At 47.6% G+C, this 24,600-nt stretch overlaps 1 protein-coding gene across 1 annotated transcript in view; it reads right to left on the bottom strand.

Moving 5' to 3' along the window:
* Positions 1–730: 730 nt before the first annotated feature.
* HADH (hydroxyacyl-CoA dehydrogenase) overlaps positions 731–24,600 on the bottom strand; it is a 57,439-nt gene continuing 33,569 nt past the window's right edge. Inside the window, exons 3-8 of the mRNA XM_037161993.2 lie at positions 23,134–23,291; positions 17,400–17,526; positions 14,255–14,344; positions 10,747–10,819; positions 2,875–2,991; positions 731–1,581 (exon numbers count right to left, since the gene is read on the bottom strand). Of these exons, the coding sequence (XP_037017888.1) occupies positions 1,463–1,581; positions 2,875–2,991; positions 10,747–10,819; positions 14,255–14,344; positions 17,400–17,526; positions 23,134–23,291 (684 nt within the window). The 3' untranslated portion in view covers positions 731–1,462. The remainder of the gene's footprint in view (positions 1,582–2,874; positions 2,992–10,746; positions 10,820–14,254; positions 14,345–17,399; positions 17,527–23,133; positions 23,292–24,600) is intronic.

Raw genomic sequence — 24,600 nt, 5'->3', positions numbered from 1 at the left:
TGCTATTTTGTATTCAATTTGACCATCAAAGCCCAGTTCTAATGCTGGCTCTGTGACCGAACTTCTGGTGACCTTGGGCACATGAACTTAGAGGCTTTGTTATGAGGTCACTGGATCGCAGGGTTGCTGACGTCTCTCTAGCTTCCAGATTCTACCTTGGGAGACGCGTCCACGAGCCAACGATTCAGAGAAGCTACGGAGAAGGAAGAGGACTCGCGGCCGCAGACGACACTGTGCTGACCGCATGGGGAGGGGGCATGTGAGGACTAAATGGCAGTGGAAAAGAATACAAAAAAAAAATTTTTTTTTAAATAAAAAGGATTTAAAAATGAACAGCTTATCTTGGCACGGGGATGTAAAGTACAGCACAGGGGATGCCACTGCCGTAACTGTGTGTGGTGCCAGGCGGGGCCGGAGAGAGCGGGGGACACTGAAGTATGTGGCTGTCTAACCACTCTGCTGGGCACTTCAAACTAACACAAAATAGTATTAAACGCAAACGATAAGTGAAAATAAAAATCTTTTTAAAACTTTAAGAAATGAAAGTAGTTCACGCTCACATTATTTCTCTCGGCAAAACCCCGGAGCGACGCCCGCGGCCAGGGCCGCGCAGGCAGCCCCGCGCCGCCTCCGCACCACGGCCGCTTCCAACAGCCGCCGCGCGCTGAAGACGACGGGGCAGGGTCTCGCCTAAATTACCGAGCTTTACTTTTATAACTATTCAAGTACATTACTTTAAATTATACATGTTTATTTCATTTCAAAATTTCACAGATTAAAAGAATATATTTATTGGAGTCAATTTATAGGCAGTTTGCGGTAATATTTCTCATGGAAAAAAAAAAAGAGACAGACCATAATTATTCTGATTGCAGATGTGGAGGAGCCCTCTTCCCGCGGTCCAAGCACATGGAGGCGCTCCTGACAATTCAGCAGCGCATCCTGACGACGTGAGTAGAGACGGGATACTTAGGTCGAGCCCAGAATGTATGGGAAGGCTTGAAGCTGCAGGCAGCCAACGTTCTCAGGAAGGCACAATGCAGTGCCCCTCCCGACCACACTGCAGACACACCACGGCCCGTCGACAGCCACGCCGCTGCGGCGGTGACGCACCTGGCCCGCTCTCCGAGGACGCGCGTTCCCCTCCACAGGTGAATGTGTTCAGGCAAGGAGTTATGAAAATGATGAGGTTCAAAAAAAATGTTTGCTCCAAGGCACCAAGGGTGTAAAGCTTTTTCGAAAACACAAAGAAATGAACAGACTGAAAAAAGGGCTTTCATTTTCAGTGGAGGACTCTGCTATATGTAAATAATCATGTCAGACAGATTATAACCAAAAGGCACATCTAACAGACTGTGCTGGGTAAGAGGAAGTCTGACCCAAGAGCATCCCCGCAGGCACTCGGGGCAACTGCTGGTACCAGCTTACGGAGTTCTTCTCAGAGCCACAGAACCTGCACTTGTTACTTGTATTTGTAAAATCCTTCTCCAGTCTTCTTGCCGAGCTTGTTCTCTGCTACCATCTTATTCATGCATGCGCTGGGCTGAAACAAGGGGTTCTGCGCGTCCATCTCATGCCACCCTGTGCAGAGGAGGGGAGAGGGCTTAGGAAGAAGTGCTGGGTGTATTTTTACATCTCAGCATCCCCAGGGCAAGGCTGAGCTAGTGCAGGCCCAGGAGCCCCAAAGGAGGAGTGCCGCCTGGCTCTGCCGAGACCCTCCTGAAGTCCCAGGTTCATCTGCGGCTGTGACCCTCACCGGCACAAACAACTTGCAGAACATGTCAAATATCTGAATTTGCTGCTACTGGGATTTTACATCCTCTCAAAATTCTAAGGGTCATGCTCCAAGTACCACCTTCCTCACTCCTCCCAAACACACAAGTTTTCTTTGTGAAACTTGGGAGCATGAGCTACATTCCACTTCAGTGGTGCCATTGCAACAATTATTTTTACCCTGTCTTCAGAGCCTCTAGAGTAAAATGGACACTTTTTTTTTTTTAAATTGGTTTTCGAGAGAGGAAGAGAGAGAGAGAGAGAAGCATTGATTTGTTGTTCCACTCATGTCTGCATTCATTGGTTGATTCTTGTAAGTGCCCTGACCGGGGACAGAACACACAACTTTGGTGTATGGAGATGACGCTCCCACGGAGCCACCTGCCCAGGGCCTAAAATGGTCACATTAAGAAAGATGGTTGTGCATCTTGATTGCAGAAGAGGTTCTACTGATCAGAGTATGTGAGAGAATGGCGCATCACACCAACGTCCGTTTCCTGGTTTTCACACTGTACTATGGTCACGTAAGACGGGACCACTGGGCAGTCCTGGGGAGAGGGGTAAACAGAACCTGTCCACTTTACACTTGAAACTTCCTGTGAATATAATTAAAAATGAAAAGTTAAAAATCAAAAAGGCACCCTGAGGAGACACCAGGCAGTCATGTTTTTCCTTCTCCTACCATTTATCTATTAATTTGAATCTAAGCTGGTATGGGCAGGATTTGGAAAGTCTACTGAGACCCTAATAATTTGTTTTATTATTTATTTATTTACTTATTTATTTTTCTGGGACTCTTTTTTTTTTTTTTTTTAGATTTTATTTATTTCTTTTTAGACAGAAGGGAAGGGAAGGAGAGAGGGAGAGAAACATCAATGTGTGGTTGCCTCTTGTGTGTCCCCTACTGGGATCTGGCCTGCAACCCAGGCATGTGCCCTGACTGGGAATCAAACCTCGATCCTTTGTTTCCCAGGCCTGCGCTCAATCCACTGAGCCACACCAGCCAGGGCCTAATAATTTGTTTTAAATAGGCATTAGAAGTCATGGTGGAGAGAGACTACCTCAACTCAGAGAAAGACAACAGAGAATCCCAAGTCCTACCATCCATGATGAACTTCGTAGTATCCAGCCCGACGTAATCCAGAAGTTCAAAGGGGCCCATGGGGTACCCAGCCCCCAACTTCATAGCAGTATCGATGTCTTCCTTGGACGCGTCACCTGGGGAGAAGAGGGCAGCCCTGGGTCACCATCATCTTTCCCACGATTCTCCTTGTCAAGCTGTCAGTTCCAAAATTACTAGTTTTACGTATTTGCACATTAAAAAAATATTCAGAGTCAGGATTTCTAGCTTGGGTAAGACTTTGCCAAATAAGTCACAAGATTTCAAAGCTATTCCACCAGTCTGTGAGGTGAATTCTGTCCTTGGAAAGATAAAGCCCCAGTGGCCTGGAAACATGAGTTACTTTCTAATGCCTTGGAATTTTCCAATTCTGAAATGATTTACTAAAATGTCATTTAAAGCTAGAGCAGATTTTTGATTGATGAATGAACTTATTTTTTTGTTTTTTATTATATATGTACATTTGTATTTATTATATGCATATTTTTCCACTCTAGCTTTCTTGGTTTTTTTTTTTTTACAAGTGATGAGTATGCCTGCAGAATCACATTGACACAAGCTCCTCAGCCAAGATAATATTCAAAGAAAAGTCCAACCCCGATTTTGAATGGCCATGCGAGTTGAAAAAAGTGTTGAGAAGACAAAGACAAGGGCCCAGAGGCATTTTCCTTGGAACTTTATCCTAAATGGATTGTCCTTGGACCATAAGAGGTCTTTAGCGGGAACGACCTGTCCTCTTTCTCCGAAATCAGGAACGGGAAGAGTCTCTAATAACTGGCTATCTAGAATTTTGTTCCACAGCATAAAGGGGTAATGATACTAAAATATTAAAATACTCACAGGTGTCCTACCTAAATATTTCAGATTTGGGGGCATGAGAAAGAGGAACTACTTAAACATCTATAAAGGCTTTTTAAAAATCAGACTGAGTACTAAAGTAATGCTAAAGGATTTCAAGGCAGTCCAAGGTGATTCAAATACCAACCAATTATTTGATAAGGGTGGTATTATTAGTACTCTACTAATTAGTCAGGAGATCCTGCCTGAGAATCATGATTTGAGTTTTAGGTCATAAGAAGGCAAAGAGAACAAAAATGATCATATGTATGAGCCTTATCAGGTGTCCGCACTCACTCATTCCCCGTGCGTTCATCTGTTATGTACCAGGCACCCAGACTCAGAAGGAGACGGAGAGAACCAAGACGACCACTCGTGAGCATAAGTGCTCATGATACAACGGGAGGACTTAGGTGTCAATCAGACATTTCTCCATAATAAGGGCTGCAGATTCACACAGCTCTGTGGGCAACAATGGACAGGTTCACTCGCATTACCATTACTTTATCAAAACCACCACCAGGCCCAGGTTCTAAAAGTCCCAAAGAGAATCCTAAGGGAAGAGCAGGCAGGGAAGGGGATCCAGGCAGCAGGAACAACATACACCAAGACAGGAATGAGAAATAACACAGCAATGGAAAAGTGGATTCTGCTCACAGAATTTCCTTAAACCCTAAGGCGTCTGCAGTGTCGGAGCTGGGAATGAGGAATGAGCCTCGCACATTCCTCTGGCTCAGCACCTGCCACCCCCTGTGCCTGGGGCCCAGTGTCCTCAGACATCTGACTTCTGCTCAGAGTACCATCTCTCCCTATGCATGTAAACCTGCAACTGTCAGGGCTCTAGGCTAGGACTCCTGCCAGAGCCTCCCGGTCACAACCTAACTTGGTTATCTGTTGGTTACTTACCAGGAGCTGTCTCCTCTCAGTAGAATACAGACTCCCTGGGGACAGAAACCTGATAGCATAATGACCCCAACTTACCTAAATTCATTTAATCAAATCTATATTCGAGGACAGGCAATGAATCCTAGAGGCAAGACTGTAATTCTAGATTCAGAGGCTCATTTAACTATTTCAAAACAAAAATCAAACACACACACACACACAAAGACAGAATATCTAAAAAAATAAAAGGTTTTACAAAGCACAACTCTAAAATTCACTCTTAGTAATACAGAGGCAAAGAGGCACAAAGAAGAGAGAAATAAATAACACAGACACAAAGATCGGTTTGCCGTGTGGGAATTAAATGTGGTATATCACGTTTTAAGAATACTTCCTAACCTTCCTTGTATGTTGCTCAGTGAAGCACGTCACTGAGAATCTGACACCCTCTCCAAAAAAAATGTACTACACACGAAATTCTGCATCAACCATAAGAGGGTCAAGGGATCCTCCTACCCATTTAAGAGCCCTTAACTCTAGACAACAAAGAGAAGCTTCCTCAGTAAACTCCCAGATCTTCTGCATCACGGGAACCTGGGATCCCAGGACTGGCCCCAACAGGGCTCTTGCTGGCTCATCAGCGCCACCTACCAGCCATTGTTAGCACTAACAACAACCAGGGTCACAGCAACAAGGGTCAGAACCTCTACACAGCCAGCATTCCTTCATTCACCAACAGTGACCTCAATGCCGGCCCTACACCAGCACTTTGTGGAATATTAGGATGAAGACCCGGGTGCTGCCACGGAAAAGAGTACAGAAGACAATGGAGAAGGGTGGCAACAACACAGATCAGGTCCAGCCTGTGGCCTGAGGACACTGGCAGGGCACAGGGACAAAGGTGGGGGTGAGGTGTGTGCTGATGAAGGCAGGGGCAGAGGGTGAGGAAAGGTAGGGGCGCTGTACGTGGCAGGTGATGACAGAACCAGTGAAAGTCCTAAGGAGGGCAATGACAGTGCGAGCAGGTAGCCAGTGACTGGGGGCGCTCCCAGGGTGTCACCCAAGAGCTAACCATGTGGCCCCATCACCCTGCCCTTGGCTGACTGACTTGTCAGAGTGGCATCCAATGGGGTCAGCTGTCTGCTGCTGGGCACCGGCCTGTTCAAAGGTCTGGAGAGTGAGCTCTGACACACAGGATGAGGGCGGCCGACCACACCAATCAGGCTGTACCTACCGCAGGAATGGGTGGGAACAGGAGAGTGAAGTCGGAGCTGAAGGGCACTGAGAATGGAGGCCCAGGCAGACGACCCAAGGTGCAGAACGTCGGAGCACAGGTGAGAAGGCAGTAGAGTGCCTTGAGATACCATGGGGACAGAAGGGGTGGTGACAGCCTGCGACTTTCTGCCAGCTGTCCAGGATGTGTGAGTAGATGACAACAGAGATGGCCCCTGCCGTGATGCCCACCCCTCGTCCTGAGAGCGGCCAGCACCCTAGGGAGCCCTGTACCACGCCTGTCTGTGCGGAGCACTCGCACCGCAGGTCTATCAACAGTGCCTGTTACAGGGCGAATGTCTGTGTCCCCCAAGCTCAGATGTTGAAACTCTATCCCCAATGCAAAGATATAAAAAGGCGGGGCCTGTGGGAGGTGATTAGTTAGATGAGGTCATGAGGGTGGAGCCCCCATGGGTGGGATTAGAGCCCTTTTTAGAGCCTGCTCCTTGCTCTGCAGTCTCCACAGGACACAGCGAGGAGTCAGCAGTCTGCAGCTGGAAGGGGCCCCTCACCGGAATCCAGCTGTGCTGTCACACTGACTGCACACTTCCAGCCTCCAGAACTGTGAGAAATAAACTTGTTATTTATAAGCCACCCAGTCCGCAGTATTCTTGCTATAGCAGCCCAAGCTGATCAAGGCAGTGTTGTATGGAGTCCTCCTCAAATGAGTTCAGAAAGGGCTGAGCTATAGTCACTGACTTCACTGTACGACTCTGTGCTGGGCCCCGGGGCTCCCCCAGCTGGGGTGGGGGTGGGGTAGGGCAGACAGAGCAGGCAGTCTCCTCACCTGCTGGACAGCAGGCTACTTCCCATGAGCATGGCAATGGAGACCAGTTAGGAAAAGACCAGACGTAGCGTGAACTCGTCTGCTGCCTGGAAGCGCCTCACTGACACTGGCCGACTAGCACAAAGGAACTGGGGTGACAGGGAGGAATCAAAAGTAACAAATGAACAGATGTGACAGGCAAGAGAAGGGTGATCCAAAAGGGCTTCAGGTTTCAAAGCTGAAGGGATCAGACAGCCGCTTGATGCAGACACGTGGCAACGGGGTGGCCAGTGTGCATGTAAACACACCTCGGAGTTGGCTGAAGGAGGGAGAACCGTGAGGCGGTGGCATGAGGGGTGACATAAGGAGCTCAGACCATCATGTGGCTTGCTGAGAGAAAGCACCCACACCAGACCTGACACCCAGCTGCTCCAGAAGCACGTGCTCTGGCTCGGAGGGTCCACGAGGGCTGTGGGGAAAGAGACGAAGGGGCGGCAATGACGGGGCACTGGGAGCAGCATCAAATCAAACCAGCAGCAGTTCCCCCACGGGGTCAGATGCCCGCTGCCAGCTTCACCTTGCAGGCCACCAGTGACAGTGAGGGTCAAATGGAGTCCATCTATTCAGAAAGGGACCACTGCCCGTGAGGGCACAGAGACAAGAGGGCTCTCGACTGACAATCAGCTGAAAGGTAGATCGAAACTCTATCAAATGGAAACTCGTACTACCAAAGTGACAGTATGTTTCAGTGAGAAAAACACCATTAGGAGGTAGATCATCCACATGCTACATTCTAACACATTACATCTAAAAAAAAACAACCCTGCCTTTCAAGGTAGGGCAGAACACTTCCCGTTTTCTTTGAGGTGTAATTAGGTATATTTGCTGATAGATAAACACAGAAGTGCTGGTTTGATCTTGAGCAAAACTGAGGCAAATGTTTCCATGAAACAGAAAAGTTTTAATATTTAAAGCAGATTTTGAGAAAGCAAATGTGCTTTCATCTCTCCAGAAGAGCTGGTATAAACGTTTTGTTTCAAAAATGACATTCTCCAAGCAAGCATTTGTGAAGTAACTGAAAACAATTACACTTGTTTTTTATCCAGTCCTATTAAGGTCTGTTTGCCTTTGAAGCAGAGTGATAGTTACCTTCCCAGAGATGTGGTGGGGAAGGCAGGCAGGAGGATACATGACATTCTGTAACCTGGACCAGGTCCCAAGTCTTATCTTTCTATTGACAAATATTAAGAAAACATTTTGACCTTTCTCAAGGTTCAAAAAACATCACCCATGGTGGCATCATCGGCAAGGCCAGCAGAGCTGTTTGGCAGGGTCCATGGCACATTCAGCCCTGTTACTTACTTCCTATCCTGCAGCCTCAATTTGATCTTTTCCAAATACATTTTATTGATTATGCTATTATAGTTTTCCCACTTTTTTCCTTACTTTTATCCTCCTTACACTGCACCTCCCACCATCATTCCCCCAACTTAGTTCATGTCCATGGGTCATACATATAAGTTCTTTGGCTTCTCCATTTCCCATACTATTTTTAATCTCGTCTCTTATTATTTTTTTTAAGATTTTATTTATTGCCCTGGCTGGTGTAGCTCAGTGGATTGAGCGCGGACCTGCAAACCAGACAATCGCAGTTCGATTCCCAGTCAGGGCACATACCCAGGTTGCAGGCTGGTTCCCTGCAGGCCAATTCCCAGCAGGGGATGCATGAAAGGCAACCATACATTGATGTTTCTCTCCCTCTCTCCTTCCCTTCCCCTCTAAAGATAAATAAGTAAAATTAAAAAAAAATTATAAAAAAAAGATTTTATTTATTTACTTTAAGAGAGAGAGGATGGAGAGAAGAAAGAGAGGAAAACATCAATGTGTGGCTGCCTTTCATGAGTCCCCTACTGGGGACCTGGCCTGCAAACAAGGCATGTGCCCTGAGTAGGAATTGAACCAGCAACCCCTTGGTTCGCAGGCCAGCCCTCATTCCACTGAGCCACACCAGCCAGGGCCCCTTGTCTATTTTGTACCTCCCATTTATGCATTTTAAAAATTGTATTTTATTGATTATGCTATTAGTTTTCCCAATTTTCTCCCTTTATCCCCCCTCATCCCTGCACCCCCCAATCCTCCAGCATCCCCACCTTAGTTCATGTCCATGGGTTGTACATATAAGTTCTTTTAGTCATGTTTCCTATACCACTTTTGACTTCTTCCTATTTAATGCCTATTAATTACGCTTCTTCTTCCCTGTACTTCCCCCCATTCCTGCCCCCCTTCCCCAATGAAAACCCTCCATGTGATCTCCATTTCTCTGCTTCTATTCCTGTTCTAGTTGTTTGCTTAGTTTTTGTTTTCATTGTTTTTTTTCTCTTATAAAGTAATCTTGGATGTAGGTCCTTTGCCTTTCGTGCCTTCAAATACTTCTTTCCAGCCCTTTCTTGCCTGTAAGGTTTCTTTTGAAAAATCAACTGACAGTTTGATGGGAACCTCTTTGCTACTTTTAAGATTCTCTCCTTATCTTGAATCTTGGGTAATGTAATTATGACGTGCCTTGGTGTGCTTCTTTGGGTCCAACTTCTCTGGGATTCTCTGAGCTTCCTGGACTTCCTGGAAGTCTATTTCCTTTTCCAGATTGGGGAAGTTTTCCTTCATTATGTTTTCAAATAAGTTTTCAATTTCTTGCTGTTGTTCTTCTCTTTCTGACACCCCTAAGATTCAGATGTTGAATGTTTAAAGTTGTCCTGGAGGTTCCTTAGCCTCTCCTCATTGTTTTGAAAGCTTGTTTTCTCATTCTGTTCTAGTTGAATGTTTATTTCTTCCTTCTGCTCCAAACCGTTGATTTGAGTCCCAGTTTCCTTCCCTTCACTGTTGGTTCCGTGCATATTTTACTTTATTTCACTTTCATAAACTTCACTTTTTCTTCTATTTTGCAACCATATTCAATCATTTCTGTGAGCATCCTGATTACCAGTATTTTGAACTCTGCATCTGATACGTTGGCTACGTTGCTTAGTTATATTTTTTCTGGAGCTTCGATCTGTTCTTTCATTTGGGCCATATTTTCTTGTCTCAGAGCAGCTGTTAGGTTGTAAGGGGTGAAGCCTTAGGTGTTTACCAGGGCAGGACAGCCCAAGTCGCTGTGTTGTGTGTCACTATTTGTGGGGGTGGGGTCCAAGAAGGAACAAGCAGCAGTGCTGCTTGCTCAGCTCTCTGCTGGCTTCCAGTCCCTCCCCCTGCTACCCACAAACAAACTGGCCCTTCTGGTGCTGATTCCTGGGTGGGTGGGTCTCTCCCTAGGACCCTGCGGGTCCTTCCAACGAACTCTCCTGTGATGCTGGGAGTTTCTTCCACTGCCACAAGCCCCACAGGTTTTTACCACCAGAGGTTTTGAGGTTTTATTTCCCTGTGCAGGAACCCTGAGTCTGTCTCAGTTGTTCTTCCCGGTTTATCTGCACACAAATGTGGAACCACCTGGTCCTCCGGTCACTGCCTTGCTGCAAGCCCTCTCCACCCTGGCTTGCCCATCTCCACCCCTCCTACCGGTCTGGATAAATGTTTCTTCTTTAATTCCTTGGTTGTCAAACTTCCATACAGTTTGATTTTTCTGGCAGTTCTGGTTATATTTTATTTTTAAATTTGTTGTTGTCCTTTTCATTGTGCAAGGAGACAAAGTATATCTATCTACACCTCCATCTTGGCCGGAAGTCCTAGGTTGTTCACAGCTTCAATTTTAGAACCTTAAGGAAAAGTGAAGGTCATCTGACCAATGATTTTTACACTATTACTATTATTTTAAGTGATAAATCTTTCAACCAAAAACAGAGACCCAGGCTATAAACCCAGGCTGGCTGTGGAATTACTCTTGCTGGGACTACAGTGGAGGGTCCTAGAGCCATAGCTCAAAGGCCTCACAGGGAACGCAGGGACCCCTGGGCACGCAGTGGCAAAGGCAGCAGGGCCCAGGGCCAGGCGGAGTCACGCTCCCCTGCCCGGCATGGCCCGCCCTTCCTGCAGACCCCGCGTGAGGACTCCCCGGGGCAGAGCCTCCCAGACCTGCTGCTCCTGCCCAGCTCAGGACAGCTACCTCGTTCGAACAGCCGGACTGCCTCCATGAGGTACGGCACCAGCAGGCGGTTCACGATAAACCCCGGGGTGTCCTGTGTTAGGAGACAGAAAAATAAAAGATCAGTGAATGTTCACTGAACTTAACCCTTTTGTGAAGTCACCAGGTTGTCCCTGCCCACCCTGGGTTGTGCTACCCACATTTATGGAGCTATACATTTTCAAAACTGGTTTGAAACGACAGCATGGCCTTACCAGATGTCTCCACTGCACGGATCCTGAAACAAAGGCTGATGAAGGTAGGGGGTCAATAGAAGAGCACAGCTTTGGGGTAGGCAGATCGGGGCTCAAATTCTAATACTCTGACCGTGCACCACCCTGAAATTCAGTTTCATCATCTGTGAGATGGGAGTAATCGTTCCCACGCGCCAAGTTGAGAAGATCCACCAGAAACCACGCGTGCGGGGCGCACTGCCCTACACTCCAGCGGGAGCCCCTTTCCTCCTCTCCTTGCCCATATTCCTTTCAGGGATCTAATAAAAGTATCGATCCATCCCAAACAACCCTCACAGGGGCAGCACTTCTTCCTCGGAGCCATTCCTGGACCATCCAGGGTTTTCTCCTGCTTTCCACACACAGTACAAGATGGTCGAGCTGGGAACAGGTTCCTGGACAACTGAGCAGCTGCCCCGAGAGCCGGCTCACAGGCCTTCACACACACCACCTGGGACCCACCACCCTGAATGACGCCCTCCAAGGCTCTCCACATGGAAACGCTTCCTCGTCTCTCCTGCAGGCCGAGTGTGGGGTATGGATCCAGCTGCTGATCTCTCTTGGGGGCCTGTGGGGCAGGCTGCAGTTCTATGTGTTTCTCGGTGGTATTTATGTACAGCTGATTCCATCAAGGAAATACCGTCTCCTCTTTTAACAAAGGGCTGTGATCTCCCTGCAGGCTGAATCCTCACCCTGTCCTTGGGTGCCCTTCCTGACACACACAAGGTAATGCATAACATCAAGTTAAAGGTGACCGCCCTGTGCTACTGCTGTAGCTCACCCTACTGCGTGCAGTGTCCACTGTGCAGCAAAGCCACAGGACTGGTGTGTCCTGTGAGACCACCTCCTACTCCTATCTCCCACCAGGAATACAGAGATCCACAAAAAGCCTTTACCAGTTTAACCAAGATTATATTAATGAAACAAGATGATTTTATAACCAGGGCAAAAATACTTTACATCTTCGAAAAGTTTATTGTGGAACCTCAAGACAGGGTACCCAAGTACAGGAAGCACATCACATACAAGGTTAGAATTCAGAAAGCAGCCTGGGAAAAATATATGCTCCACTTATAGTATACACAGTTTTTACACAGATACAGTTAATATTGTCTACATAAAGATCTTGGGAAGAGTCCTAAAATTCATAAAATATTTAAATACACTACTAATCAGAGAAATAGTCACTGGAACAAACAGCATTTTGCTAATAAGATTTTTGAGAGTCTTTTCCCCACTATTCAGTGCTGGTATGAATGCTGAGGCAGTTTCAAAATATTAGTGAAATGAAAAGAGACATCACTTACACTGTTCATGCTTTTATTTATTAAATACATTTTGCTGTACTTACTATGTGGCTGGTATTGTTCTAAGTATTTTACAAATATTAATTCATTTACTCCTCCTACTAACCCTTGTGAGACAATACCATTATCACCTGTTTGTGAGGCAGAGGACACTGAGGCACAGAGAAAACAAGTAACTTGCCCAAGGCTACACAGCTAATAAGTGCCAGAGGCAGGATTCAAACCAGGTCGGGCTGGCTCTAGAGTCCGGGGCCGTCCCTGTTTTACACCTGTGAAATCTCACTATGAAAACAGACACACTGCAGGCACATTAAATGCCATGCTTCTTTGTCAGGTGTTGGTAATTACCACTATAATCCTATAGTCCAAAACCTGTTTTTTCCCCAACCTGTTTTTTAAATAAAGTTTTATTAGGACGCGGCCACCCTCATCTCAGCATGTGTTTGTTACCTGTGCTGCTTTTCTACTGCAACAGCAGGGCTGAGAAGCTGCAGCGGAAACCAGGTGTCCTACAATACTCACTGCTGGCCCTTTATACAAAGGTGTGCAGACCCCTGTCCTAGGTGGTTGCCTTATATTGTCTGGTCACCTCACCCAAAGCCTGAATAACTGGCCCACAGACTCCCAGAAAGCACTAAGGTCTAGCCCAGAGAAAGAGTTCTGGATAACAAAGGCAATTTTATGAGACCAAAGAGGTCCTAACCCTGCATCTGCCTTGGCGACCCCAGCGGGAGACAGATCCTCACTCTCCATGAGCTAATGATTCCGCTGCTGAAGATGCCCACCCGCTCGGCCCCGCACTTCCGCTTCTCATAACTAGCTTCTGACTGGCTACACACTGAGGTTCTTTCTAACACATTATCGCTATCTGCCACTAACACGTACAGACTGGTAAGAAAGTGCAACTGTAACATCTGGTTAGTAAGATGATTTTTTAAAAATTCAGATGATGTAAAAAACCACAAAACTAAACAAACAACAAATGAGCGTTAAAATGATGAGGACCCCCGCATAACACTGGCCCGGAATGGGGCAGCGGCACTTATTTGTCTGCTCTCTTTGGCTCCCGGGTCCACACCGACAGACAAACCTACATGAATCATGAACGACACGAGTCTTCACGGTTAACACAACACCGAGGTCAAAGCTGAGAACCTTTCAGAAAGCAGTGTGCTATGAAAAGAACCCCGACAATACAAAAGCTTATGGTCAAAAAAGCAGGTGACACATTTATGAAAATTTGTAATGGCATTTTGTCACACAACCGCTTCAGCAGAAACTGCCAAGTCACGCAGAAGTGTGGCCCCTAAACCTGGGGGGCCCAGGGAGGAGCTACAGCAGCGGGATCGAGGCGGTCAGAGTGAAGCAGTGGACAGCAAGGGGGTCACTCGACATCTAATCGGCAGGTACCTTAAGAAAGGGGGGAAAGCCGAGGCGTGCCCTCCATCTGACCGCGCCTCTCACTGGAAACAACCCAGCACAGACCCCAACGCGGCGTTCCACTGAGAAACAGCTTTTCTCCCGCAACCCAGGCCGGGCGGCTGCTCCTTGCTCATCACCTCCCAGGCACGTGCGGTGGTCCTGCCAGCAGGGAAGCCTGTGCTCGTTTGGCAGGCATGTGTACGCCAGGCTGTGCCTGACGCACTGGGTGGTTCTGGCTCCCCGCGGCCCGGCAGAAGCTGATGCTGACGGGGTGACAAAATCCATTTATGGAAACGCAGCCGCCCATCAACAGTCAGCTGGGCCCCATTAGGATCCCAGCCTCTCCACGACAGCCGCGGGCTTCCCGGCTGGCAAGCCCGAGAGGAGGTGCAGCTTGCTGTCACCGCTCACGGACAGGCCTGCAGCACAAGGGCCTTATCTCCCGCATCACTCTACAATGTAAGAATGCTACCCGGAGTACGTCAGGGTCCCAGGAAAATCACCCCCTTCAACCTACTCATTCTCTACCTTGCAAGAAACAGGATGCTTTCCCAGGGCTTTGCTAAAGTCCACCAGAGATTCGAACGTCTTCTGGCTGGTCATTGGTGTTTTAATGACCTGGAAATGCAAAACAGAAAAGAATTATGACCAAGAGTTGGCAAACCATTTTAACAGAACAATTCAAGAAACACTGACCAAAAGCATCCGCAGAGGCAGCAAAAATAGACAGAAGGATCTCAAGCCAGAAACAAAATGCTTACCAAAATGCCCACTGTAAGACAGTGAGGTACTGCACAACACACAAAATCAAGCCTTTACATAGAAATGTGTGTGCGCGTGTGGTTTTACAGGCTTTGTTGCCGAGGCGGACAAACCCCAGTGGCACCTCTTCCTGGCCCCGTGATTCTGGGCATGCTCTGTGAAACCAACATGACACAAATCACTCTACCTCAGGGACCTGAGGTGAGGACGTAACTGGTCGGGGAGGTACAGTACTACGTGCAGCCCCTACCAGGTCTGAAGTGCTCAGGAAATGCTGGCTTCTGCTGATGTTTTACTACCACTATTCACTGCTTCATGGAGATAACTGGAAGTCTACTCAAGTATGATGACCGTCCCAAAGACTCAGCATGGAGTCCTCCCTTCTCTTAGTAGAGAGAAGGAGCCCCAGAATATTGAGTGACTTGGCCAAGTCACAGGTCTCCTGGCTCCTCAGTTGAGTGTCTCCCCATTATTCCATCCTCTTGCACACAGATGCCCCAGAGGCTAAAGGCTCCCTTTGCTTCAGAACAGGCTCATCACAGAGGAGGGCTTTCATTTATAGCAAACAGGGGCTCGTGGCTGGGGCTTGCTGCCCACCAGGCACCTCGGGAGGCGGCCCACAGTCCTGTGAGCCCCCCGGAGGCGGCGTGCAAGGGTGCAGCAGCCAGCTGGGATCTACAGGAAACGGTACCGAGCACCACGCCCTGAGTCAGCCCTCAGGAAACAGTAAGGGAATTTACCTGTTAGGAATTACATTTTGACAAATGGAGAGAGTCAGGAAAATACATACTCTCTATATAATTTAAACACCAGTTAGGAAATTTCAATGAGAGTCCAAACAAACAGGCTTGGCTTTGGCACCAGGCCCTTTCTATGAGCACGGGCAGGGCAGACCAACCCCCGGCCTCACCTCTCTCCCCTGAAATGGGAGACTGATACCTGACACGTCCTCGGAAGAGCACTGTATGGCTTAATGACCTGGTGTCTGTGCGAGATGAAAGACACCATACACACCAAGAGAATTATCGTTCGCGTCTTAATGTGATCACAGCGTGGGTGTGGCGGCGTGTTCTGACACCCAGGGAAGTAAACGGGTGGGAACAGGGCCCGGCACCAGGAGGCGGAGAGCAGCCCTGGGAAGCACCGGCCGGGCCCAGCTCTGCAGGCATCACGGACCACCCGCAGTCCAAGAGTTGCCCCCAGGAGGCGTCAGAAGCCTCTATCAGAACTGTGCAGATGGAGCGAGGGTGAAGGCTGCTCATTACGGAGTTTTAAAAATAATTTGTTGGTTTAAAGAAGTCAGTGGTAAAGGTTTTTAACAGAAGGGCTAAATATTCATTCAACAAAGAGCAACATGCTACAGATAATCTGCTTATAGTTCCAGCAGATTCTGAAAATATACCTACGTGTAGTTCCAAGTAAAAGAGAAGAGCCATTAAGACACACATGCAAGCACTGAAGTTAAAGAATGAACACTGAACAGAGAAGAGCACTTTTAGAAAACATCTAGAAAATGCTAACATTTGCTAATAAGCATTGGCTGTTAACAACCAATGCACGACATTTCCAAAGACACAGACATCAGACAAATGCAGTTGAAAACAACATTGTTAGAGTGTGAAGTAAATCTACAAAATGTCTTTAGCTGCAAAACACATATGCACATAATACAGTAACTAAAGAAAGTAATTAGTCCCTAAGTCCTGAAATGTTAAAAATTCCATTCCACTTCTTTTGCTCTTTTCTGCATAAAAGAGGATACATGTGGTTTCCTATACTCCCATACCACCCCTCAACTTCATTCTTCAACTTCTTCAAAAATAGCCTTAGGGAAGGGAGTACATTGGAAGAAGTTGGGGAGCAATGTCAACGGAACAGATGGAGTCCTACCTCAAGAGTGGTCAGAGTTGTCACCTGACAGAAAACTCCAGGAAAAGTCATCATTAACCTAGAAGGTAACGCTTATGGGGATAAAGGAAGGAAGGGGGCCTGGGGGGGAAGGCAGCAGTGGAGAGAACAGATCCCCAAACACCCTGGCAGGCAGGGCCTCGGGGCCTGCCCCTCGGCTGGCTCCGTCCCCCACAGTTGGCAGGCCAGTAAACCCTCAACCCCACAACAAATGCTACTTTAACAGCTGCTGCTCCTCAGACCCCATAATTAGTCACCTATAAAAGGCAAGCTGCCACATTTCAGGTGCAAATTGTCTATTTTGACTCCATCTCCCCCGTCCCCAAGTCTCCAACCAAGTAGAAGTGGCCCAACCAGGAAGCTTCTACTTGGGCTGGGGCAGCCCTCCCTGGCCACTCTCCTCCACCTTCAGGTTTGTGGTCAGGAGGTTTAAGGTTATCAGGAGCTCTTTAAATAGCTCTGGTCACAACACCTAAGAGATGTGCCTCATCTGGGGACAACACTGAAGCCCTATTACATGGGGCCAAACTCACCACAGGAATGGCAGATGAGGTGGTACAGTGGCTCTTGTGCAACACCAGGCTGTCTAGCAAGAATTCCACTTCCAGTCTGGAGCAAACTGCCCTCAAGGAGACCATGTGAACATGTGAAGCTCTCCCCTGAGTCTCATCAAGCCAGGGGTCTTCAGTGCTGCCTTCCCAGTCTGAGGCCTTTCCCTGCACTGCCCATCAGCTATGGCGCAAACAAGTAAATGACATCCACAAAGTTAACAGCCCTCCTAGACACCCTGGGTCAGAACAGAGGGCTGTGAAGGAACAAAGCACAGGGGCCTTCCACTGGTCTAAAAGGACAGGCCACAGCCAGAGAATCACAGCACAAGGATAACCTTCCTTCCATTAAAACCATCCAGTTCAATCCCCAGTGGCAGGGCAGGAACGAATCAGAGATGCAGGACCGAGAGGTCGCAAAGCAAGCAAACATGCATGAGCAGGTACCCACTGACCTCCACGAGCTTCATCATGGGCACTGGGTTGAAGAAATGGAGCCCAGCGAATCGGTCTTGTCTGGTGGTGGCGTTGGCTATGCTCGTGATCTGCAAAGAGGAAGTGTTGCTGGCAAAGATTGTGTGTCTGTGGAGAGAAAGATGGTCAGTACTGGAATGAGTCCCATCTTTGGAATGGTCAGGACAACTCTCAGGGGCGCTGCGCAAGGCAACTGCTCACTGCCCAGGTCTGCAGTCCTGAACCCCCGAAGGAAGTCAGAGAAAAGATACTTCTTCCTAAAGGAAGCTGAAATCACGTGCCCTGGTTTAGCTTTAGACTTTCATATTAAGGGACTTAAGTTACCTATTCCAAAGGTATATTTAATCTTTGCCAATCTTTCCTTAATTTTACGGAGCAAAATTTCTTCTCTCTACTAGTATTAGTTAATATTTGTGTTATGTTAGGAAAAAAGGAGGCAGCTACTTAACCAACCTCAGTCGCAAGATTAAACTATAAGTGATCAAAGACTAATGAAAGAAAGAAGGGTGCATCAAATGCACAAAATATTGTAAAGAAACACCTGGATTCTGGTAGGCAGATACACTTTGTGTCCTTGCACAATGAAAAGTAGGAAAAAAACAAAGAAAAAACCAGAGCTGCAAGAAAATCAAGCTTTATGGAAGTCTGAAAACAAAGGAATTAAAGAAGAAACATTCATACAAACTGGTAGGAGGGGCAGAGACAGGCAGCTGGGGTGCAAGGCGGCACCTGGCAGACCCAACAAGGAGGAAGCTAATGGGGCAGGTGGTCCCACATCAGTGTGTGGATACATCAGGAGAAACAACTGAGGAGCAAGACAGACCCCCCAAACCGGGGTCCCAGTGTGAGGAAATAAAGCCTCAAAACCTCTGACTGAAAACACATGAGGGGGTTGAGGCAGCAGTGGGAGAAACTCCCAGCCTCACAGGAGAGTTCATTGGAGAGACCCAGGGTCCTAGAATGTACACAAAACCACCCACCTGGAAATCAGCACCAGAAGGGCCCAATTTGACTGTGGATAGTGGGGGAAGTGACTGAAAACCAGCAGAGAGGGGAGCAAGCAGCTGTTCCCTCTTGGACCCTTCCCCACAGACAGTGCCATAACACAGCAAGGTGGGTTACCCAGCTCTGGTGAACACCTAAGGCTCCGCCCCTTACTACACAACAGGCACGCTGAGACCAAAAGAAAAAAAAAAAGGGGGGCCCAAATGAAAGAACAGATCAAAGCTCCAGAAAAAATATAACTAAGCAACAAAGAGAGACCCAACCTATCAGATGCAGAGTTCAAAACACTGGTAATCAGAATGCTCACAGAATTAGTTGAGTACAGTCACAAAACAGAGGAAAAAGTAAAGGCTATGAAAAGTGAAATAAAGAAAAATGTACAGGAAAACAACAGTGATGGGTAGGGAACTGGTTCAAATCAAATCAATGGTTTAGAGCAGAAGGAAGAAATAAACATTCAACCAGAAGAGAATGAAGAAACAAGAATTCAAAAATATGAGGAGAAGCTGAGGAACCTCCAAGACAACTTTAAACATTCAACATCTGAATCATAGGGGTGCCAGGAAGAGAAGAAAAACAACAAAAATTAAAAACTTATCTGAACAAATAATGAAGAAAAACTTCCCCAATCAGGCAAAGGAAATAGACTTCCAGGTAGTCCAAGAAGCTCAGAGAGTCCCAAAGAAGTTGGACCCAAGGAGGAACACACCAAGGCACATCATAATTACATTAGCCAAGATTAAAATGAAGGAGAGAATCCTAGAAGCAGCAAGAGATAAGGGGACAGTCACCTACAAAGGTGACTGTCAGCAGATTTCTCAAAAGAGACCTTACAGGCAAGAAGGGGCTGGAAAGAAGTATTCCAAGTCATGAAATCCAAAGACCTACATCCAAGATTGCTCTATCCAACAAAGCTATTATTTAGAATGGAAGGGCAGATAAAGTGCTTCCCAGATAAGGTCAAGTTAAAGGAGTTCATCATCAAGCAACTCCTTATTCTACGAAATGTTAAAGAGACTTAGCTAATAAAAAGAAGATAAAAAATATGAACAGTAAAATGACAACAAACTCACAACTATCAACAACTGAACCTAAAAAAACAAAAACAAAAGTGAACTAAGGAAACTACTAGGACAGATTTACAGAAATGGAGATCACATGGAGAGTTATGAGCAGGGAGGGGGATGGGAAAGAATGGAGGAAAAGGTACGGGAAGTAAGAAGCACAGATGGTAGGTACAAAACAGACAGGAAGAGGTTAAGAATAGTACAAGAAATGTGGAAGCCAAAGAACTTATACGTATGACCCATGGACATGAACTGCATGTGGGGGAATGATGGTCGGAGGACGGGTACAGGGCAGAGGGGAATAAAGGGGAGGAAAAAATGGAACAAATGTAATAGCAGAATAAAAAAATATATAAAATAGAATAAAAAAAGAGACCCCTGAATTCTCAACTAGAAACATCAGGTAAGAAACATGAATGAAGATCTTTCCCCCTCAAGTGAAAAGCTTTACTTCCCCACTGAATGGAGATGCAGATGAAAAGAGAAGAAAACGACCTGGTCCAAAAGCAGCTTTAAATTAAAAGTTACACAAGTAAAACTGGGGAAGGAAAGATACATGCATATACATAATAAATATGGTTCAAGGTATTCTACTTCTAAAAAAGCAGCACCATTTTCTCTTGTACGTATAAAATATTTTTTAAAATGCACACTGACTTAAACTGAATTTAACTTTTAAGACCACAATAAAGCGCAGTGCCAAAGGCACAACAGGCAAATCTTTAAACAGGCAAGACTTCTAGGCTTTCCTATGGCGCCCCCTTGTGGATGAGTATACACAACACAGCCTGATGCTAATTAGGACCACCAAGGCGCCTGTGTCACAGCACAGGAGGGCAAGTTGTCCCTTATTGAGCACCTCCAGGGGTTCCTGCTTACTGAAGAGCAATACTGCAATCGGCCTGAAAACAGGGGCAAGTGGGAAGAGGGGCAGGAGAAGAAACAAGTAATCTGGAAAGAGGAGAGTGAGGAGAGGAAAAACCAGTGTGCTGGGTGGCTGGCGAAGGGCCTGAGAGAGGAATCGCTTCCCTTTCAAGGCCCTGTAACACCCACCTTTTCCAAACAACTTCCAAGCTGGCCAATTTAAAAGCTAGGTAGAGAGGCTTTCCTCTTAAAAAAAAATGACATTTTTTAAAGTTTTTAAATTCTGGTTTTCAGTCAGTCACTGGAGGAAATACTATGAACCACTGCCTGCTATGGAAGGTACTGAGAAAAGACCCCCTACAGTAACAGTGAGCGAGGCCCACACAAACCAGCACCCTGAGCCGTGGCAGCAGGCCTTGTGGGGCTGGTGCTCAGGTACTATGGACCTTTGACGGGCAACCTACGACAAAGGGGAAATGCAGATGCACCAACTGGTGGGCCCATTTTGTGAAAGGATGAAGTTACAACCCGGCCCAGTCCCAAGTGTGCACAACCTGGGGCACTCCCAGCACACACTTTACCCGAAGGGGAAAGTGTCTCCTACCGAGGGTTCGCTACACCACCCCCATCAAATCAGCGGAGCTGGCTCTGCTCCTAACAGTACCTTCACATGCCTTCTTTCAACTCCATGTGCAGACACAGGTCGTATACACCCTCACTGTTTCCCTGAAACAATCTAATTTCTTGGACCAACTTTTGTTTTCCCCTTTCTGAAATGCAGGCACAAAAACAAAACAAACAACTGACCAAGAAAAGACCATACTTTTCTCTTAAATATACTGATTAGAAACCAACAGCATAAGCCTAAAGATCATTAGCAATGCCTGCAGGCCTCAGTGTGGAGAAGACAAAAGGGGGTGGTGGGGACTGGGGTGGGTCGGGGAGTCCGTGAGTGGGGAGTCCGTGAGTGCGGGAAGGGGAGGAAGAGCCGGGACTCAGCTCAGCTTCCAGGGCCTCAGCCGAGCTTTGCACCTGCAGTTCTTACACTGCAGCCAGGGAGCCCTCCTCCGGGGCCCTGCCATTTTATAAGACTTTCCATCCGGAATGTTATCACTGGAACATACTTTTATCTCCAGTTGTAGGATCTAACTGTAAACATGGCAGTCAAGTATAACTCAATCAAGCTACTCAGAATGAAAACCAAAGTGCAGAGAAGGGTGGCTGATGCCCAGAAGCAAAGTCACATGTGCAGCATGCGTAGGTGCCACTACTCCTATCTGACAGGTTACTAGGGAACCTAGTCTTAGAGAGTTAGAACTGGGAGGGTCTTGGAAACTCGTCACCCCTAACCCCTCAACTTAAATGACAGACGATAAAACAGAGCTGGAAGGCTTCACGACAGTCCGCAGTCAGAGGGAAGTGGTGGCAGGTGGCCCCAGGCTCCCCACTTTCCCTATAGCCCTTCCACTACTCGATGGTGATGAAGAGGGCAGTCAGACCAGCCACCGTCACTAGGGAAGGACCAACATTTCGATAGAGGCCAAACTCCCAGGTTACACATGCTTCCTTTCCTGGGGCAGATGATTGGTAATCTTAGAGGGCGCCCTGCTGACCCGGGAGCCAACACCCCTACCAACAGGGTCTGCGCTTCCTGTCAGATATTTCTGCGGCCCCTAAATGCCAGTGCACAGAGCATGGGCATGCAGACCAGCACAGTGCTGGATGGGTGACAGGAAGATAAGTCTCTTCTCTGTGTTAGGGCAGGGCCTCTGCAGACACCAGACCATGTAGCTCTGAGGGTTGACACTCCAGCAGGCTGGCGTGCAAGTCTCTCTTTAGCCACTGCTCACTGGTGGCTGCTCCTGGATTACTTTTGTCATATAACCTTATTCTGACTTTCAGTTCCACTGAAGAAGGGAGAAGTGTGGCCAAACAACACAGAAGGAGAACATGAATGACTCAGTCAGGTGTCACATCGATCAAAAGCCAAGAAGCACACAGCACAAGGCTCCAGACTCTGAGCACTTGAGCTGCATGTATAAGCAAGCTTGCTGGCAGTGCACGGGGTCCTGAGCCCCAGGCACCCACACACCCGACCTTCACGGGCTGGCTGTCCTCTCCTGCCCTTTGCCAGAAGCCTGGTAAGAACTTCGTGTTCCTTTAATGCTCACAAGATTATTTCAATTTTTAAAAAATTAATTTATTTTTTAAATTATTTTCCAACTACAGTATTCTTTCTTTTACTCCCTTCCCAGCCCACCCCCCATACCCCCACCTCCCTCCCCTTTCCACCCCCCCTTAGTTGTTGTCCATGTGTGATTATTTCAATTTAACACAGATAAAGCTCAAAACAGGAGAGTTCTGGGGAACTCTGTGGGGACGCAGGCATCCCCTTCACTTACAACCATTCTGTCTGTTCCACCCAAATAAATACGGCCCATGAAACTACTCCACGGGTCCTCAGCAGATACTGAAGGCCTGGCCCAAGCCTCCTCCGTCCTCTGGCCTGGAAGACCCATGACCCAGACGATGCAACAGATGGAGGCCTGTTCCATGAATGGACCCTCCATCAACTACGGGAAATCCCACCCTGGCTGGGGGTCCAATCAGAAAGGACAGCTCGAGCCTCAGGAAGCAAACTGGGAGTCAGGGATGGAGAACAGGGCAAAGAGATGTGGGCTAGAGAAGGGGAAGTGGGCTTCTGACATGTTTTCCTGGGAACAAAAGCCAGAACCCGGGAAGGAGCCCTGACCCAACAAGAACATCAGGGGCCACGTACTCAGCAGCAAACTTGTCCAGCCTCTTGAAGAGCTCGGTCTTCACCTGCAGTTTCTCCACAATGGCCTCCACCACCAGGTCCACGCTGTGCACGACAGACGCCGAGTCCGTGTTGGTTGAGATGCTGCTCAGGGCCTTCCCCACAAACTCATCACCTGCCTATTACAGAAGAACATTTGCTGAGTCACTGGAAAATGGTGTGTGATTTGCTGCTTAGGCAAAAGGAAAGAGGAGGGTGAGAACAGGCCCACACACCCCAGACACAACTTGAATGCCAACTGCCATTCTGAGAAATTAAACTCCCTGTGTTTCTGCTTAGGAACAACAGCATCTTCATGTACTTCAGACACGGAGGCAAAAACTCGGCCTGTGTGCAATCTCAGCTGTTGGCCAACCAGCACTTTCAGGGACGGGCTGCAAGCTTCCGAGCTTCTTGCCAGGGCTGCTCCTGTGACCGAACTGTCTGTTCATGGCACCTGTGTTGGCGTGCTGTCCCTGCTCCCAGAGTGACAGGCTGCTGTGTTCTGTTCCATGTAATCTGTCCTCCCAGAAAAGGGTGAAAGCTTAGCCCGAGATCATCCGTTAGTCGGGAGGTGCTGGCTATTCCCCTCTCACAGGAGGGAGGGAAGAGCTGAGTAAGGGCAACAGAGAGGGTAAGAAAGCCGAACTCAGCAGCCATGTATCAAATAATCATCGCCTATCACACACCAACAACTGGTGTTTCAAAAACACGCCACGCACAGCCTCCCCTCAAAGGGCCTCGCGTCCTCCGTTTTCCTCGTTGGGACTGCAGGCTGCACAGACAGCCTCGGGGCAGAAACGGACACTTTCTCTACAACTGCCATTTGGGCTCAAGGTGTAACGTGCCCACGGGGCACCAAAATGGTCATAACCAGCACAGGCTCCCAAATCATCTCGAAACAGCCAACCACCCGGAGCTGTTCTAAAGAAACAATGTGAGATGATAGACAATCTTAAAATGTCTATTGGGCCACATTTTAAAAAGGGGAAATAGGTAAGTTTTATTGAACCCAATGTATCTAAGATACTATCATTTCAAACTATAATCAATATTTAAAATTTTAGATGTTTCATATTTTTTCCTATAGAGTCCTTGAAATCTGGTGTCTATTTTATACTTTCAGCATAACTCCAATGGTCTAGCCACATGTTAAGTGCTCAACAGCCCCTCGTAGCTCGCGCTGCTGTCCTGGTCAGTGCAGAGCTACGTGACTACAGCATGTGAACCAGATAGGCTGACACCGCGTCCCTCCTCAGAGCACGCCCCTGGCAGGGGTGAGGGCTCCTGGCAGCGACTCTCCAGGAGCTCAGCCACTTGGGCACAGGGACCCAGTTCACACTCAGGACAGGGCCCAGCTTCTGCTCAGGGGGACAGTCCGCAGAACTCTGCAGAGCAAATGAGTGAAAATGCGGGTTACGGGTCTGGGTTCAGACTCACTGTGAAAAC

Source organism: Artibeus jamaicensis, unplaced genomic scaffold, assembly GCF_021234435.1.
Source record: "Artibeus jamaicensis isolate MK-2021 breed Jamaican fruit bat unplaced genomic scaffold, CSHL_Jam_final scaffold_3222, whole genome shotgun sequence".
NCBI classification, from domain to species: Eukaryota; Metazoa; Chordata; class Mammalia; order Chiroptera; family Phyllostomidae; genus Artibeus; species Artibeus jamaicensis.
This window is presented reverse-complemented; position numbering and strand designations above follow the sequence as displayed.